The 15,481-nt window shown below is 36.9% G+C and overlaps 2 protein-coding genes across 6 annotated transcripts; one reads left to right on the top strand and one right to left on the bottom strand.

Moving 5' to 3' along the window:
• Positions 1-687: 687 nt before the first annotated feature.
• Positions 688-7,845, bottom strand: DNAJB9 (DnaJ heat shock protein family (Hsp40) member B9). Of its 4 annotated transcripts, none has more exons than XM_047694281.1 (3): positions 7,660-7,845; positions 4,055-4,281; positions 688-2,863 (listed from the first exon to the last, which is right to left on the bottom strand). In XM_047694281.1, the coding sequence occupies exons 2-3, from the start codon at positions 4,269-4,271 to the stop codon at positions 2,412-2,414; spliced, it is 669 nt and encodes a 222-aa protein (XP_047550237.1). In that variant the 5' UTR covers positions 4,272-4,281; positions 7,660-7,845; the 3' UTR covers positions 688-2,411. The 4 variants fall into 4 exon arrangements, with proteins under 4 accessions (XP_047550237.1, XP_047550236.1, XP_047550233.1 ...); XM_047694280.1 differs by lacking the exon at positions 7,660-7,845 and adding an exon at positions 7,159-7,285; XM_047694277.1 differs by lacking the exon at positions 7,660-7,845 and adding an exon at positions 7,024-7,156.
• THAP5 (THAP domain containing 5) lies at positions 7,427-15,248 on the top strand. 2 transcript variants are annotated; one of them, XM_047694274.1, is made up of 4 exons: positions 7,427-7,624; positions 11,254-11,446; positions 11,941-12,139; positions 12,503-15,248. In XM_047694274.1, exons 1-4 carry the CDS (start codon positions 7,545-7,547, stop codon positions 12,850-12,852), a joined length of 822 nt encoding a protein of 273 aa, XP_047550230.1. In that variant the 5' UTR covers positions 7,427-7,544; the 3' UTR covers positions 12,853-15,248. The 2 variants fall into 2 exon arrangements, with proteins under 2 accessions (XP_047550230.1, XP_047550229.1); XM_047694273.1 differs by having other exon boundaries at positions 7,428-7,624; positions 11,941-15,248.
• The last annotated feature ends 233 nt before the right edge of the window (positions 15,249-15,481 follow it).

The following is a 15,481-nucleotide window of genomic DNA, read 5'->3' as shown; positions in this document are numbered from 1 at the left end:
AAACAAACTTCCATTTCAGAAAATTAAAGTAACTCCAGGAATGTACACATTTTTAGTTGTCCTTGGGCAACCTGAATTTTCACAGAACTAATCTCAGAATTGAAACTGAAATTCACAGCACAGAAATTGCCTAAGATCAACCATCAGATCAGGAGTTAATTATACCAATTCTAGAGCACCAAAAAAAATCTCATGTCCACTATATGCCCTATAGCATCCAATTCAAGACATATTCAATCCAAAAAACTTGAATTACAGAAATGTGTTCAAGACAAAGACTAAAAGTCATGTTATATATATATATAAATATATAAAATATATTATATATATATAAATATATAAAATATATTTTATATACATATTACTGTTTTGCCTAGAAGCAAAAAAGAGACTGACAGATTTCATGTGTTGATTTGTGTAGGGAGTATAGATTAAGCTACTGCATTGGTCATTTTTTTAAGTACAGAAGAAAAAGTATAAGTTATGGAGGAAACTTCTATGTTGATTACTGGTCTAATTTCCAGTACCTTATCCATCAAGCCACACAAGCACACACACCACACACACCCTTACATTACCTAGGTATCTTTTTGATATTTAGTTTGTACCTTAAGTGCGTAATGACTCAGGGTCCATTTTTTCCTTGCAAAAATTATGCAAAAGACTCAAAAGGGAGATTTTTTAAAAAAGAGAGAGAAAGAGAAAAAGAAAGAGAAAGAAAGAGGAAGAGAAAGAGGGGGTTCAAATACATGTTCAGAATGGGAAAAACAAGGAATAATCAGGCCCTAAAGAAAAAGGGGACAGATGCTAATAATATAAAGTTAATCCTGACTTGAAAAATATTTTTTCTTGCCTCGTTTGTTCTATTGATAGGATACAGATGATCTTTAGTCCAAAATTCAAGGTATGGCTATTTTCTGATTATCAAACAAAAGCAGTAAGTATACCTTCCAGAAAATAATTTAGATACATAGATTTAATAGAATAATTTCATCTTCTTCAGAGTTTTCAAATTAAAGATTATAATCAACAAATATAACTTTATGCAATGTCTCATCTTTTCCCCAATGAGGCCTAAAAGAGGAAAGAAACTTGCTCCTAGCAAGCAAATACAACAAAATTATAATTAACAAAATCTTTGAGCTACCAAAATTTGTGAGGGAAGGAGGATGATAAGAAAGTAAGAGAAATTACCAAATGTCAAACAAACAAGGCTATATCAGGGTTTTCAGGTTAGTCAAAAGTAACTTCTGGAATATGGTCTATGGTCAGCATAAGCAGCCCCATTGTTTATATACCCTCCATAGCTCTAGAATTACAGAATAAACCTTTAACAATAAAATGAAAACCAAGAACATCATATTGTAAATATTATATTTCTCTCACTCACACACAATGTTGTATGAGACATTTACTAGTTTTAATATGTATCCATAGGATTAATACTCATATGGAGTATAATGCAAAAAGTGCTGAACTAAAGAAATAAGTCTATATGAAAACAAAAGCACACATTTCTTAGGATTTAAAAATATTGCACATAATAAGGTTGCACAGAAATTACTGGCTGTTTTTACAAACAGAATGAGGTATTAGTCAATCTCTAGATAAAGATGAGTGCAAAGAAGAGGAACCACACACACATAAAAAATACATAAATCCATATAAGACTTAGAGCGCCAACAACAAAGAAAGAAATGTGAAATGATATATAAATTAGCTATGATTTCAACACTACAAAATCATTAGCCAGGGACCAAGCATGTAACAATCTCTTGGTAATATTTCAAAAGTTTTCAACTTTCTTTCAGCCAAATGGCTATGAGCAATCCGATCATTTCACTTACTCCAATTTTACTGCAGAAAGGTATGGTTCTGTGGTAAATATTAAATCATGCCTTTCTAAAGTTTTCAGTGGAAATTTACTGCTATCCTTTGCTGAATGACTCAATTACAGTTTCGTGTACATTTAGCAACCCAAATCAGCGATGCCGCAGAGCATGCAATTTTAAATTAGCAAAGGTTTCACTGCAAAAACCATTTAAGTTCACACAATTTAAATCTACAATAAGTTTCAAAGTTTAACCTTTACATATATATCAGGCAAACTCAATCTTTTCTTGGTAATAAAACTGGCCACGCAAGTAAGCCCAAGGGCAAGTAGAGAAAAAAGACCAGGCAGAATTATAGTATCTTTTTTAAAGAATCTTTCCTATCAGGGAAATTAATAATTAGCTATTTTCTACTGAGTGTTGCTGAATTTGTCAAAAACATTTAAATACATTTAATATCTATATCAAGTTAAGTGAAATCATGCACTTGTCAAAATAGTTCACAGAAAATTGTTTTGCATCAAAGGGTATTGAAGAAAAGTCAACTAGTTGGCTTTAGTGAGAACAGAAAATAGTGAACTACTGTCCTGAACAGTCAGTGTATGTAGTAACCATATTTCCTCTTCGTTGAGTGACAGTCCTGCAGTGCTTGCTAGATCCGTGGAATCTATTTTCAGTCTGTACTGTATGCCGATTGGTGGTGTCAAAACCACTAAAAGAAAACATTTTCTCCATATCTTCAAACATGTCATCAAACAGTCCACCTCCAAAAGAAAACTCCTGGAAATGATGTCTTTGTCTACTGGAACCATCCTGGCGTGTCTGGAAGTGATTCTCAAAATGCTTCTTGGACCCAGTGTTTTGGTTTTGACCAAAAAACCCAAAGTCTTTAAATAAGTCATCAAAATTGAAGTTAAATGATTGCTCAAAAGGACTTCCGTTACCTCTTTGTCCTTTACCATTAGTAAAAGCATTGTGTCCAAGTGTATCATACTCTTTTCGCCTATTAGCATCTGAGAGTGTTTCATATGCTGAAGAAAATAAAAATACTTTAGTAACTTAAGATAATGAAAATTGCATATACCCAAACCTCTTCAGATAAGTGAATTCAACTCTCTATTTTAGGGAAGAATTTCATACCACCAATAAAACCAAAACATTACAAACATAGGAAAAAAAGTTAAAATGAAAGTTACAAAAGGCAGGGCTTTTGTCCTATTTACTGTATAGTATCAACTGTCAGAATAATGCCTGCCCCTAGTAAATATCAAATAAATATTTGTTAAATGAATGCTACCATCACTTACAAATAAGCATGTGGGCAGCAATTATGCAGTTATTTTTCATATTATTTGGGTAAAAACATTACCTGTATTAAATAATTTAATGGTCCAATATAACCAATCAAGAATTCAGATTTTTCACTTCCTTACTAGTTGAAGTGTTAAAGTTTATCTCCAACTCTCTACTCAATTACCTCCACCACCATTAGTTACTGAATTCTCAGGTGGTCCAATTTGTTTTAAAACTAGTCTTAAGGTGAACCATGAGAGACTATGGACTCTGAAAAACGATCTGAGAATTTTGAAGGGGTGGGGGGGTGGGAGGTTGGGGGCACCAGGTGGTGGGTATTGTAGAGGGCACGGATTGCATGGAGCACTGGGTGTGGTGCAAAAATAATGAATACTGTTATGCTGAAAAAATAAAAAATTAAAAATAAAAAAAAAAAAACTAGTCTTAAATCAAAATTTGTTTTGTTTTTCCTTCAAAGATAAATGTAGCTTTTAAGTATAGATCAAGTGAAGAAAAAAAAACAAAACATTTCAAAGTCTATTTAAATTTTTTATACTTAGTGTTTTTGTATTTAATCTCCATATTTGGTAAAAACTGTTCCGTAAGTTAGCTTCTAAGTCTTGGGTATCTAAAATTCCTTTTAACTTGGAAACAATAAGCAATTTCATACACAACAGAAGAATAAAGTGATACATTTTTAACAATTTAAGATCTATATGACAATAAAAATTTATTCTACCACTCAGCCATCCATCCTGGAATCAAAGTAATTGTGGTAGGAAGATAGTCTCAAGAATCTCACTTTATTTAAATGTAGACCCCATTCTGCCACCCATCATCGCAGTATCTCCAAATACATACACTTCTTAGCTATCATTCTCCCTTACTAGTTAGTATCTGTGAGACCTCAGAGATAGCCATTTACTTACCTTCTGCAATCTCTCTGAATTTTGCTTCAGCATCAGGGCTCTTATTTTTGTCGGGATGGTACTTCATGGCCAACTTGTGAAAAGCTTTCTTGATTTGGCGCTCTGATGCTGATTTTGGCACACCTAAGATATCATAGTAACTTTTTGACGCCAAAATTAATTCCGTTATCATTAAAATGCAGATCGCAAAGATGAAAACTGACTGGGGAGTAGCCATTTCTAAAATCCTAAAAAAGAAAAAAAAATTATCCATGAAGCTAATCTTAACACTTTTTCTTTCAAAAGAAACTCAGTGGGGTGCCTGGATGGCTCAGTCCTTAAGCATCTGCCTTCAGCTCAGGTCATGATCCCAGGGTCCTGGGTTGAACCCAGTATCGGGCTGCCTGCTCAGCAGGAAGCCTGCTTCTCCCTCTCCCATTCCCCCTGCTTGTGTTCTCTCTCTCACTGTGTCTCTTTCTATCAAATAAATAAATAAAATCTAAAAAAAAAAAAAAAAAAAAAAAAAAAAAAGAAACCCAGTGAACTTTTAGGATACAAGGTATATTTAATGCAGTATCAACATGTTAAGCATATAATAAATATCCTGTGCTTGTTCCCATGTTATTTCATTTCACAGGTTTTATTATCTCTATGTTGGTTGTAACTTTTTTTTTTTTTTTTTTTGACAGAGATAGACAGTAAGAGAGAGAATACAAGCAGGGGAGCAGCAGAGGGAAAGGGAGAAGCAGGTTTCCCACCAAGCAGGGAGCCGGATGTGGTGCTCCATCCCAGGACTCCCAGGACACTGGGATCCTGACCTGAGCAGAAGGCAGACCCTTAAGACTGAGCCACCCAGGCGCCCCTGGTTGTAACCTTCTTAAATGCAAATGTTAATTCAACCAAATTGAGAAAAAAAATCTTTCTTCACTTTACCTTCTCACTAATACTCTGTGGTCATACACAGAACAGTAACAAAAGTATTCAATGACTTTTTTACCAACAGACACTGTGAAGACTTATCATTTGTAAACAATGTAAAAAGGGTGGAAAATCCAAATAATTCTAAAAAGGATGTCAATTTTCCTTTCAAGAATCCATATTCTAAGAGGATTAAAAATAAAAGTAATTATAAAGTTCTACCTTGCAAATACTATAGAATAACTTGCATTTTAAAGTATATTTGCACATTTTACATATAATGCTCTATGGTTGCCTTTGAGTTTTCTGTACAGATTGTTTTTGTTGATACTAAATGGAAATCATAGGCCTGAAATCCACTGTTCTTATGTGAAGTAAATTGATATAACCTACAAAAAAATAAATAAATAAATAAATAAATAAAAGTATTTACTTCAGGGGAAAAAAAGTACATTACCAAGATAAACAGCCCAGTATGTGTGAACTGGTAATCCTCCCTCCCTAAGAAAGCACCAACTTCAGCTCTCATTTCGGCAAGGTCAGCAAAGATTGCAAACAGAGAATCTCAGTTATCATATTAATAATATTGACAATATGATAGAATGTAATGATTTTTTTTTAAGATTTTATTTATTTATTTGACAGAGAGAGATCACAAGTAGACGGAGAGGCAGGCAGAGAGAGAGAGAGAGAGGGAAGCAGGCTCCCTGCTGAGCAGAGAGCCCGATGCGGGCCTCGATCCCAGAACGAGCCAAAGGCAGAGGCTTTAACCCACTGAGCTTAGTTTTATCTAAGAATTCAACTTAGAATTCTGGATAGTTTAGATGTAATGACTTAGGATGCAAAACGAATGTGATCCTGTTTTTTGAACCTTGTACGAGGAGTTAACAACCTATGATGACATAACAAGGCTGACGAAAGACACTATGGTTTGTGGAAACTGCCTGCCTTCCTCTCCTGTGGCCTCTTCTGAGCATAATTAGCAGATGGATTCCTCTTTTCCAAAGAGTTACTCATACTCACGGGTACTAAAGATCAAGTACAACCTCCTCGTTTAAAGAAGGCAAACCGAGCGAGTACTGTGGCCGCCACCAAGACTGCAGGTACGGGGCGCCTGGGTGGCTCAGTGGGTTAAGCCGCTGCCTTCGGCTCAGGTCATGATCTCAGGGTCCTGGGATTGAGTCCGGCATCGGGCTGTCTGCTCAGCAGGGAGCCTGCTTCCCTTCCTCTCTCTCTGCCTGCCTCTCTGCCTACTTGTGATCTCTGTCTGTCAAATAAATAAAATCTTAAAAAAAAAAAAAAAAGACTGCAGGTACTTTTTTAGTCAAAGGGCGGGTCTAACACTGACAGAGAGGCACACTGCTGGGTTTTGTTGTTTTTTTTTTTTAAGATTTTATTTATTTGTCAGAGAGAGAGAGAGAGGAAGAGAGAGCAAGCACAGGCAGACAGAATGGCAGGCAGAGGCAGAGGGAGAAGCAGGCTCCCTGATGAGCAAGGAGCCCGATGTGGGACTCGATCCCAGGACGCTGGGATCATGACCTGAGCCGAAGGCAGCGGCTTAACCAACTGAGCCACCCAGGCGTCCCCACACTGCTGGTTTTAATAAAGCTTACTCCACAGCTCAAGTTTATTATCTGACACTTTTTTAGTAGGCCCACTTTCGTATTATACTGACTTCTCCCCAAGAGGGACCCACTGGACGGCGGCCTGGGCCTTACTCCCAGAGCCGACGGCCGGCTGGGTTGCACCGTCCAGCCTTCACCCCAAGACGACCGATACTCGTCCGGTCCGTCCAGGCACCGCCCTCACCGCTCTTCTCCGCCCGGAGGCCAGCCCTGGGAGGAGCTGTCCGACGCCCGAAAAAGCCGGCTGCCAACCCAAAACACAAAACGCCCTTTTCTGTGGTTTGGTCATCTCCTTTTTCCTAAACCCTCAACAACACCAGGCAGCCTGAAACCCTTGCGACGACCGTGGCGGACGCCGAGGCCAGGTCAGGCCACAAAGACCGGCCAAGGCCTCGAAGACGCTCAAAACACCCTCCCCGCGACCCCGGCCTCATCCCTCATCCGCACCCTCCAACTGCTGCTGCTCCTCCGCAGAAAAGGCGCCGGCAGACTGACGAGCGGCTCCACAGGGCCCGGCCCCTCGCCCCGGCCTCCGAGGCCTCCCGCAGCCGGCGCGCGCCCCAATCCCGCTCGCACACAGACCTAGCACTCCTCCAGTGGCCGCCGCGTCCCCTCTCAAGCCGCTCCCCACTGGCCGGCGGCCGCTGCTGGCGCCACCTCCGGAGAAGACCTACACGAAACGCTTCCCGATTGGCTCCTGCTACCCCACCTGACCCTGGCGCCCTACGCGCACGTGGAAAACTGTTGTTGCCGCTCAGCCTGTGCATCACTTCCGGCCCCAACCTCCAGAAAGGGTGGTGCTGAAGCCAGCAGAAGCGGAAGTGAGTCAACGATTGCGACGCCTTTCCGCTCGGCCGATTCTAGCGCAGGCGCAGTGCCGCGTGAGGCCTGGATTTGCACCTACATCTTGGCGAGGAGGTTCCCGGGCCCTGTCGCAGGCCCTGAATTGGGGGGGCCCCACCCGAGCGATGCCTCGGTATTGCGCAGCGATTTGCTGTAAGAACCGTCGGGGACGAAACAGTAAAGACCGGAAGCTGAGTTTTTATCCGTAAGTTGTCCCTGGAGCAGAAGCGTCAGCCTTACCTTTGGACCACGGTCCTGTGGCGTCTGGGGCTAGGGGTTTGAGGTGTCTGGAAATTCGTCCTCTGCACTCCCAGCGTGTTCCTTCACTGCGCCGGGGGAGGACGCGAAGGCTCGAATTTAGTTTACCTAGAAATGGGTCCTAACTGAGCAAGGTCACGGGGCTGTTGGCGAGGTGTAGGGGCCTTTTGGGGGTGTTAAAGAAGCCCTTAAAAATGTGCAGTTTGGGCGGTGCTCCGTGGTTTTCGGAGTGTTTCCCCCACTTCAGCTGATCTCCTGTCATAAAGGGCGTTAACCACCACCTAAGGTACACCTCAAACCTGCCAAGCGTCAAGGTGCACCCAACAGTTAACCTGCTCCTTCTGTGAGGTTACACAGATGTTCCTTAATTACATTTTTCTCCCGAGGAAACTAAGGGCTTTCAGAAAGGTTATTGAAAGTTTTGTGAGAGAGCCGGAATTACAACCTATCTCCTGCTCAGGGCCCTCTATATACTCTTCATTCGTACAGAGAACAGGGTAACTGTTGTGCCAAATTCCTACTGCCAGGAAATAGTTCCGTTAAACCACAGAAGTACTCATTTTTATTTAGAAGAACAGGGAAACAGTATTGTGTAGGAATTTATAGAGTCCAGGCTCCAGAGCCAGACTTAGTAGGTTCAAAACCTGACTCCATTACTCTGTAGCTGACTGTCTTTCTGCAAATTATTTGAACTCTCTATGCCTAAGATCTTTCACCTGTAAAGTGGAGATATTAATCGTACCTACTTCATTTAGTGTGTAAATAGGTAAAGGAGCACTTGACATTCCGTACGTGCTTAATATATATGAGAATCAACATATTTACAATACTCCATTTCCTTTTTTCTTGTTTGTGAAAATAATTCATTTAGCTCTAACCTGGTCGTCTTTTAACTCTCCAGATTTTTTTCCAGCTATTTTGTGAAGTCTGTTTATCTTTAGACCAGAAGCTCTCTGTTGATGGACACGGTTGCTTTCCATTATCTTTTTTTCTTTTTTAAGATTTTATTTATTTATTTGACAGAGATCACAAGTAGGCATAGAGGCAGGCAGAGAGAAAGGAAGGGAAGCAGGCTCCCTGTTGAGCAGAGAGCCCAGTGCGGGGCTGGATGCCAGGACCCTGGGACTATGACCTGAATTTAAGGCAGAGGCTTTAACCCACTGAGCCACCCAGGCGCCCCTGCTTCCCATTATCTTAACTAGTGGGAAGAAACCTGATAACCTGAGATAATTCACATGTGGCAGTATTTCCAGGATTGTTTCCCAGTTGAAGCCCACAAGATGCAGAGAGGGGTTTGGGGGGAAATGCTAGGATCTCGAAAGCTGTGACTCTTGAAGGTTTGTAACAAAAAAATCATGTGGAACTTGATTTAGCCCCATTTCCCAGATTTATTCAGCCTTCATTGGGGGGGGGGGGGCGGGGAGATGACCAAACCCTGACTCCCAGATTCTTAAATCTTTCCACAGTTACCGTTTTTAAGGAGGGAAAAATAATAATGTCAGAGGAAGTCAATTATAAAGATTTTTTTTCCTCAAAATGTAAATTTACTGAAACTGGATTTTTTATGAATTTTTTTATTTCCATGTGTAATCTGCCAAGTAAAAGTTGAATCAGTTTTATTTCCCTAATAGCACCAGACTTGAATTGAATTTGTTAATACTAACACTGTAGCAAGCTGTACTGTATATAAATTTGAGAATTCAGCTTATGTGTGCATGCAGTGTTGAGTTTATACTGTGATTATTTTGTGCCTTTTTGGGAATTAATAAGCTGGTGAAACAAAATTACTGAACAAAATGAACTACTGCAAAGATAACTAAGTTGTTTAGGAAACCTATTCCAGAAGATTGCTTAGAGGTTTACCCGCTGAGAAAGCATTGCACTCTAGTTACAAACAAGGATATTCATAGAGTGATTTTTTAAAAAATTGTTTGGTAATATAGTATATAGGAACAATAGAAATAATTTACAGACAGCATCCTTGTACTTGAGATCACATGTGAAAGTATTGTAAAGGGCATATTCTCAGTTTAGATGTAGCAGTAAATGTATGTACTTTTCTATGGCTAACAGAGTTCAGGTCCTCTGAAAAAACTCTTTGTCTTTAAATGCCTTTTCTGGTTATGTCTCTTATTATACTTATAACCTGAATTCTTGATGTGTGCAAGGTTAAGGAATTTTCAAACCATGTATGAATGTTGTATCTTTGGTGAGAACTTCAAAGATAGATCATTGATTTTTCCATATAAGGGTATTGGGGTTAAAAATTATTTCCTATAAAGTACCCATACTCCCTTTTCCTTAGCATCTTATAAAGTTATCAATATTTGCCAGGATGGGGTAAGGCATGCTATTATAAACCATAAACTAAATGGCCGGGATTGAGCGGGAATATGTAATTGCTGCTTTTTGTATGAGAAACCTTAAGTTACCATTTTTTTTTAAATAGGATATTAGACTGTCTCATAAAATCATTGAAAGAAACAAATAGTGTTAACTGTTTAATACAGTTTTAACTGAAACCTCTTTAGACTGGTAGGAAAAAATTTTCTCTCAGATTTTTTCATTGGCCCAGGGTTGCCTATGAAATACATTTCAGTGTGTTAGCACCAACTCTAAATAAAGGTTATTGTTGGCACAGGAACAAAACATGTAAAGAACTGTCTTACTTTTCTCTCTATTTTCTCCTTCATTTATTTCATGTTATAGAATATCTGAGTGTTCTTTATAACATGTTTAGTTCTTGTGTCAGTTTTCTTTCAAAACTTGAATTTTAGGGTTCTCAGTTTAGAAATACTAGACTAAATTACATATGGGTAGAATTGAGGCTGACTGTGGTAAAGTGAATAGAATATTAGTGGTTTTGTAAGATTTAGTAGTGATTGTCAATTAAATCACTTGTTTGAACTAACAACTTATTTTTTAAATGTTAATAAGAGCCCAAAGTTCAGTACTTCCTTGAATTAAAGACAGGACACCATTTCACTTGTGTGAGTATAGATTACAATTTGAATGGCACTTTGTAATTTACATAGTTCCAGGCAAAATATACAACAAAATAAAAACAAAATATAATCCACAGAAAATATGAGTAGATTTTATCCTTTGTTGGAACACATATTTTACTCAAAGGGACTTGTTATATTTTACCAGCCTTTTTTTTTTTTTTAAGATGTTATTTATTTAGAAGGAGAGAGCATGCATGTGCATGTGTGTGCAGGAGCAGGAGGAGGGGTAGAGGGAGAGAGAGAATCTCAAGCAGGCTCCATGCTCAGTGCAGAGCCTAATGTGGGGCTTGATTCATAACCCCAAAATCATGACCTATACAGAAATCAAGAGTCAGATGCTCAACTGTCTGAGCCACCCAGGTGCCCTTATCAGCCATTCTTCTGAAAAGCTTTGTCTTATAGCTTAGTCATCTTTACTGTAGAGATGATGTAGTGATGCCATGAAGATGCTCTTACATGGTGTGGATGGTTGCCTTGCTTTTTTGCAGCACTCAATGCACAGATTACCTATATATACAGTCCTGGAATTTGTAAAAAATACAGCAAAGTTTTCCTTTTTTAATTTCAGGTTTCCTCTACATGACAAAGAAAGACTTGAAAAATGGTTAAAGAATATGAAACGAGATTCATGGGTACCCAGTAAATACCAGTTCCTGTGTAGTGACCATTTTACTCCTGACTCTCTTGACGTCAGATGGGGTATTCGATATTTGAAACAAACTGCAATTCCAACAATATTTTCTTTGCCTGAAGACAATCAGGTATTGGAGGAAGAACATAGAGGAGTGGGGGATAATGCTGAGCAGGGTGGTAGGTTGCAGGGTGGCAGGTAATGAGGTTAAGGGAGGGAGCGGGAAAGGTGACTGCTGGGAAAACATACTTAAGAAAAAAGGAAGATTAATTTACACTTTCACTAAAAGTATGGTAATTAAAAAAATTTAAACCATTAAAAAAATTTAAACTGAAGAACAAAAGATAACATACGTAAATCATTGAGTTATTAACATAAGTTAATGATCTAAGATTTTGTTACCAGTCTTTGATCTGAAATATTTCCATCATGTATTGAATATGCTTAATACTTTTTAAAAAAACACTTGAAAGTATGTATGGGTTGTTATATGCTTAGAACATTTTTTAACTGTGTAAATTGACCAATATACTGCTCAAAGTTATAATTAAATATTCAGAACTGACTAATAACAGAATGAGGTTAGTGAGGACATCTTTAGAATTTGAAAATGTTATTTTCTAGGAAAAAGACTCTTCCAAAAAAAAATCTCAGAAGAAAAAATTAGATGATGAGAAAGAAGTGTGCCTAAAAGCCAAGTCACAAGAATCATTTGCATCAAATGAGCTAAAGAAAAATACTGTTAATACAGATATTCTCCCTGAACACACAGAATTACTTAATTCATCTACCTTGGTGAAGCTACCAGCTCCAAAACCAGAAGGTATACAAAATAACATATTAACTCTTAATCTGGTTAAACAAGATACTAAAAAACCAGTATCGACCTTGGAAACATCAGTTACCCAAGATACAGATATCGGTGGTTTTCACACATCTTTTGAGAATCTAAATTCTACAACTATTACTTTGACAACTTCAAATTCAGAAGATATTCAGCCTTCTTTGGAAACCCAAGAAGTGTTTGAAATAACTACAAATCATCTTGCTAACCCAAACTTTACAAATAATTCCATGGAAATTAAGTCAGCACAGGAAAGTCCATTCTTATTCAGCACAATTACTAAAACAGTTGAAGAATTAAATGCAAATAAAGAATCTGTTATTGCCATTTTTATACCCACAGAAAATTCCAAACCAATTAATTCTTTTGTATCTACTGAAAAAGAAACCGTGGAAATGGGAGATCTAGACCCTGAAGGCTCCTTATATAAGGACATAGACTATGAGACAGAAGTCTTACAAATTGAACATTCTTACTGCAGACAAGATATCAATAAGGAACATCTCTGGCGGAAAGTCTCTAAACTACATTCAAAAATAACTCTTCTTGAGCTACAGGAAAAACAAACTCTTGGAAGATTGAAGTCTTTGGAAGCTCTTATACGGCAGTTAAAACAGGAAAACTGGCTATCTGAAGAAAATGTCAAGATTATAGAAAACCATTTCACAACATATGAAGTTACTATGATATAGAGTGTGAAGAGGTTTTAACGCTATGGCTTATATGAGCTTTTGCAGCCAAACCAAATTACATGTAAAGTGAACTTTTTCCTGTATAAGTTCTCATCTTAAGCTAAGAAAGTGTTCTAATGTTAAAAACTGCATCCTGTTCTTGTAGTGTTCATTTTTAAGAAAAACTAGAGAGTTATTGGGCTGTAGAGAACAAATTTCTCTACTTGGTAATCTTCCAAATTGAAGTAGAGTGAATAAATAATATGATTCTTTAAATGAGAGAACATGAGTATGGTGAAAGGAGCCCAGAAGACAAATTAGGCTCAGGTATCCGTCCTGATTCTACCATTGGCATATCACATGGGCAAATTACTATTGAGCCTCCGTCTGTAATCTGTAAAATAAGGGCACTTAGTAAATCTAGTCAGTTTAGTTTCTTTTCTTTCTATTAAGATAACTTTCTTATTAGAACAACTTTTTTATAAGGTAATATATCCATACATAATACTATATGTTGGCTAGTATTTGATGTTATTTACTGTTGGATTATCCTCAGAATTGAATTCCATGATGTTTGATTGTTGACTACAGTTATTTGTAATAATAAAGGAAAGTACTCCTTTTATTATTTATTCCATTTTAACTAAAATAACCATCCATTAGCCCAGTTCGTGGGAGAGGTACTTTAAGCTTAAAACAGTATGTTATTTCAGTACCTTATATGTAGCTGACCATCATAGTACATAGTCATTTAATCTTAACATTCTGTATTTAAGGTTATAAGTTTTAAACCAAAAGTTTTAATAAGGTTAATTTTTAAAAAATCTATATATTACTATATTTTAGAAATCAGCTTTTATCTATTTAATGTGTAGCTTTTTAAAATGTGTGCTTTTGTTATTTTTTAAATTACAGAATGATAGAGTAGTACTTGATATTATACATGCCCACTTATATATATTTTATTAAAATATATAAGCAAGAAACTATAGATAAGTGGTAATGTTCTTAGACAAGTAGAAAGGATTGATGGTGATATAAATAAAAGCACTGCCTCTCTCCGTACGAATTTTTTAAAATGTGAAAGCAGACTTAGTGGGAACAACAGAAATGTGAAAAATAATGATCTTCTAAAATTGGCAGTTAATATAATTAAATGTTACTGATAATATTATTGAGCAAGTTCCTATCAGCCTGATTCATACTTTTATTATCTTGTTTTATAAAAAGTACTATTAACTGTCTCGGAGCGTTTTGAGAATTCTGTGAATAACATGTTTTTGGTTCTGGAAAATAGGAGGTGCTCAATAAATATTAGTTGACTGCGTACCAAATAGTATACTGATTATTTTGTAAATTCATGGTGATTATTTTTGGCCACACTTTAGTTTTTTCAAGCTAATTAATTGGTATTATATAAATAAGTGCTAAATACAAATGTTGATTTAAACATACCTTTGTTATGTGACCATGGGAGGAAAACAAACCCTTAAATTTTTGCATAAATTATGTGCAGATAATTGGTAGAGTTAATAAGATGTTTTTAAGTATTCCCATTTTGCATTTTACTGTACTTCTTTAAAATAAATAGTACATATGAAAATAACCTTGATAAGTCACTATAAAATAATGTTCCAATTCTGTTTTTATTTTTTGTGTGTGTGTGTAGATTGTGTTTTCTCTTTAAGGTTGTAGTTTACTCAGGAATAATTTAAACAAGTTGTGTTTCTTTAATCTTAATAAATTATAAATATTTAAGATATTTACTTGGCTTGCCTATATTCAGTTCAGGATGTTTCCAACCTGTTAATTTCTAAATATATTTGGGGGTTCTGTGCTACTTTATTTCTTAGTTGGATTATTATAGGGTCTCTTAACTAATCTTGCCGATATTTTCAGTCCCTTCCATATCATTCTGTATTCTCCTATCAGCTTTTTACTTCAGCTGTAGATCTAACTATATCATCCACTCATTACTTAACTTTCCCAACTCAGAAATCTGAAATTACCCTTGAATACCTACAGAATAAAGCCAAACTTGTTACCATATATGATCCTCTGTGATGTGCTTCATCCTGTGTTCTAGCTACAGTGGACTACTTAGCATTTTATGTAGCATTTTCCAAACATGCCATGCAGGTGACTTTCTTCATGCTTATTTTATTCCCTAAATTCAGCCAGTCAAAATTGCAGCTTTGGTTGAATTTTGTTTCTTTTTTTCCAGTCAAAATTTTTATTTCTGCTCCTCCAGGGGTTTGTTTTATAACATTGTAACAGTGTTTGCCTTTACACTTTTTGTATCAGATATCTATGCCTGTTCTACTAGATTGTAAGCTTTTTAAAGCAGGGTTTTCATTAATCATTAGTTTCTTTGACAGTATAATTTACTCAATAAATGTTTGGATGAATATTTTGAATTTGCCTACTTGTTTCTTGTCACTTAAAATCAAGAACCTTCTTACAAGATGGGTCCTTGATACCTTTAGAACGTTTAGGGAAGGACATAGATCTTCACATAATCTTCGAAAATTCCATGTCTTCAGTGGACAGTATAATTTACCAAGTATCTGCTATGCCATCTCTGAATTGATTTTCTTGTGGAAGGCTATTCCCACTCCAAAATATTTTCTGCTTTCTATCCTATATAATT

The sequence above is a fragment of the Lutra lutra genome, chromosome 11, assembly GCF_902655055.1.
Source record: "Lutra lutra chromosome 11, mLutLut1.2, whole genome shotgun sequence".
Lineage (NCBI taxonomy): Eukaryota > Metazoa > Chordata > Mammalia > Carnivora > Mustelidae > Lutra > Lutra lutra.
Note: the sequence above shows the minus strand (reverse complement) of the source record. Positions and strands in the feature narration are given on the sequence as shown.

Coding starts and splice junctions, on each gene's coding strand:
- DNAJB9 (XM_047694281.1), bottom strand. CDS start 4,271: ATGGCTACTCCCCAGTCAGTTTTCATCTTTGCGATCTGCATTTTAATG. Junction 2,864..4,054: donor ATTCAGAGAGATTGCAGAAG/GTAAGTAAATGG, acceptor TATTTTCTTCAG/CATATGAAACACTCTCAGAT.
- THAP5 (XM_047694273.1), top strand. CDS start 7,545: ATGCCTCGGTATTGCGCAGCGATTTGCTGTAAGAACCGTCGGGGACGA. Junction 7,625..11,253: donor CGGAAGCTGAGTTTTTATCC/GTAAGTTGTCCC, acceptor TTTTAATTTCAG/GTTTCCTCTACATGACAAAG. Junction 11,447..11,940: donor CTTTGCCTGAAGACAATCAG/GTATTGGAGGAA, acceptor GTTATTTTCTAG/GAAAAAGACTCTTCCAAAAA.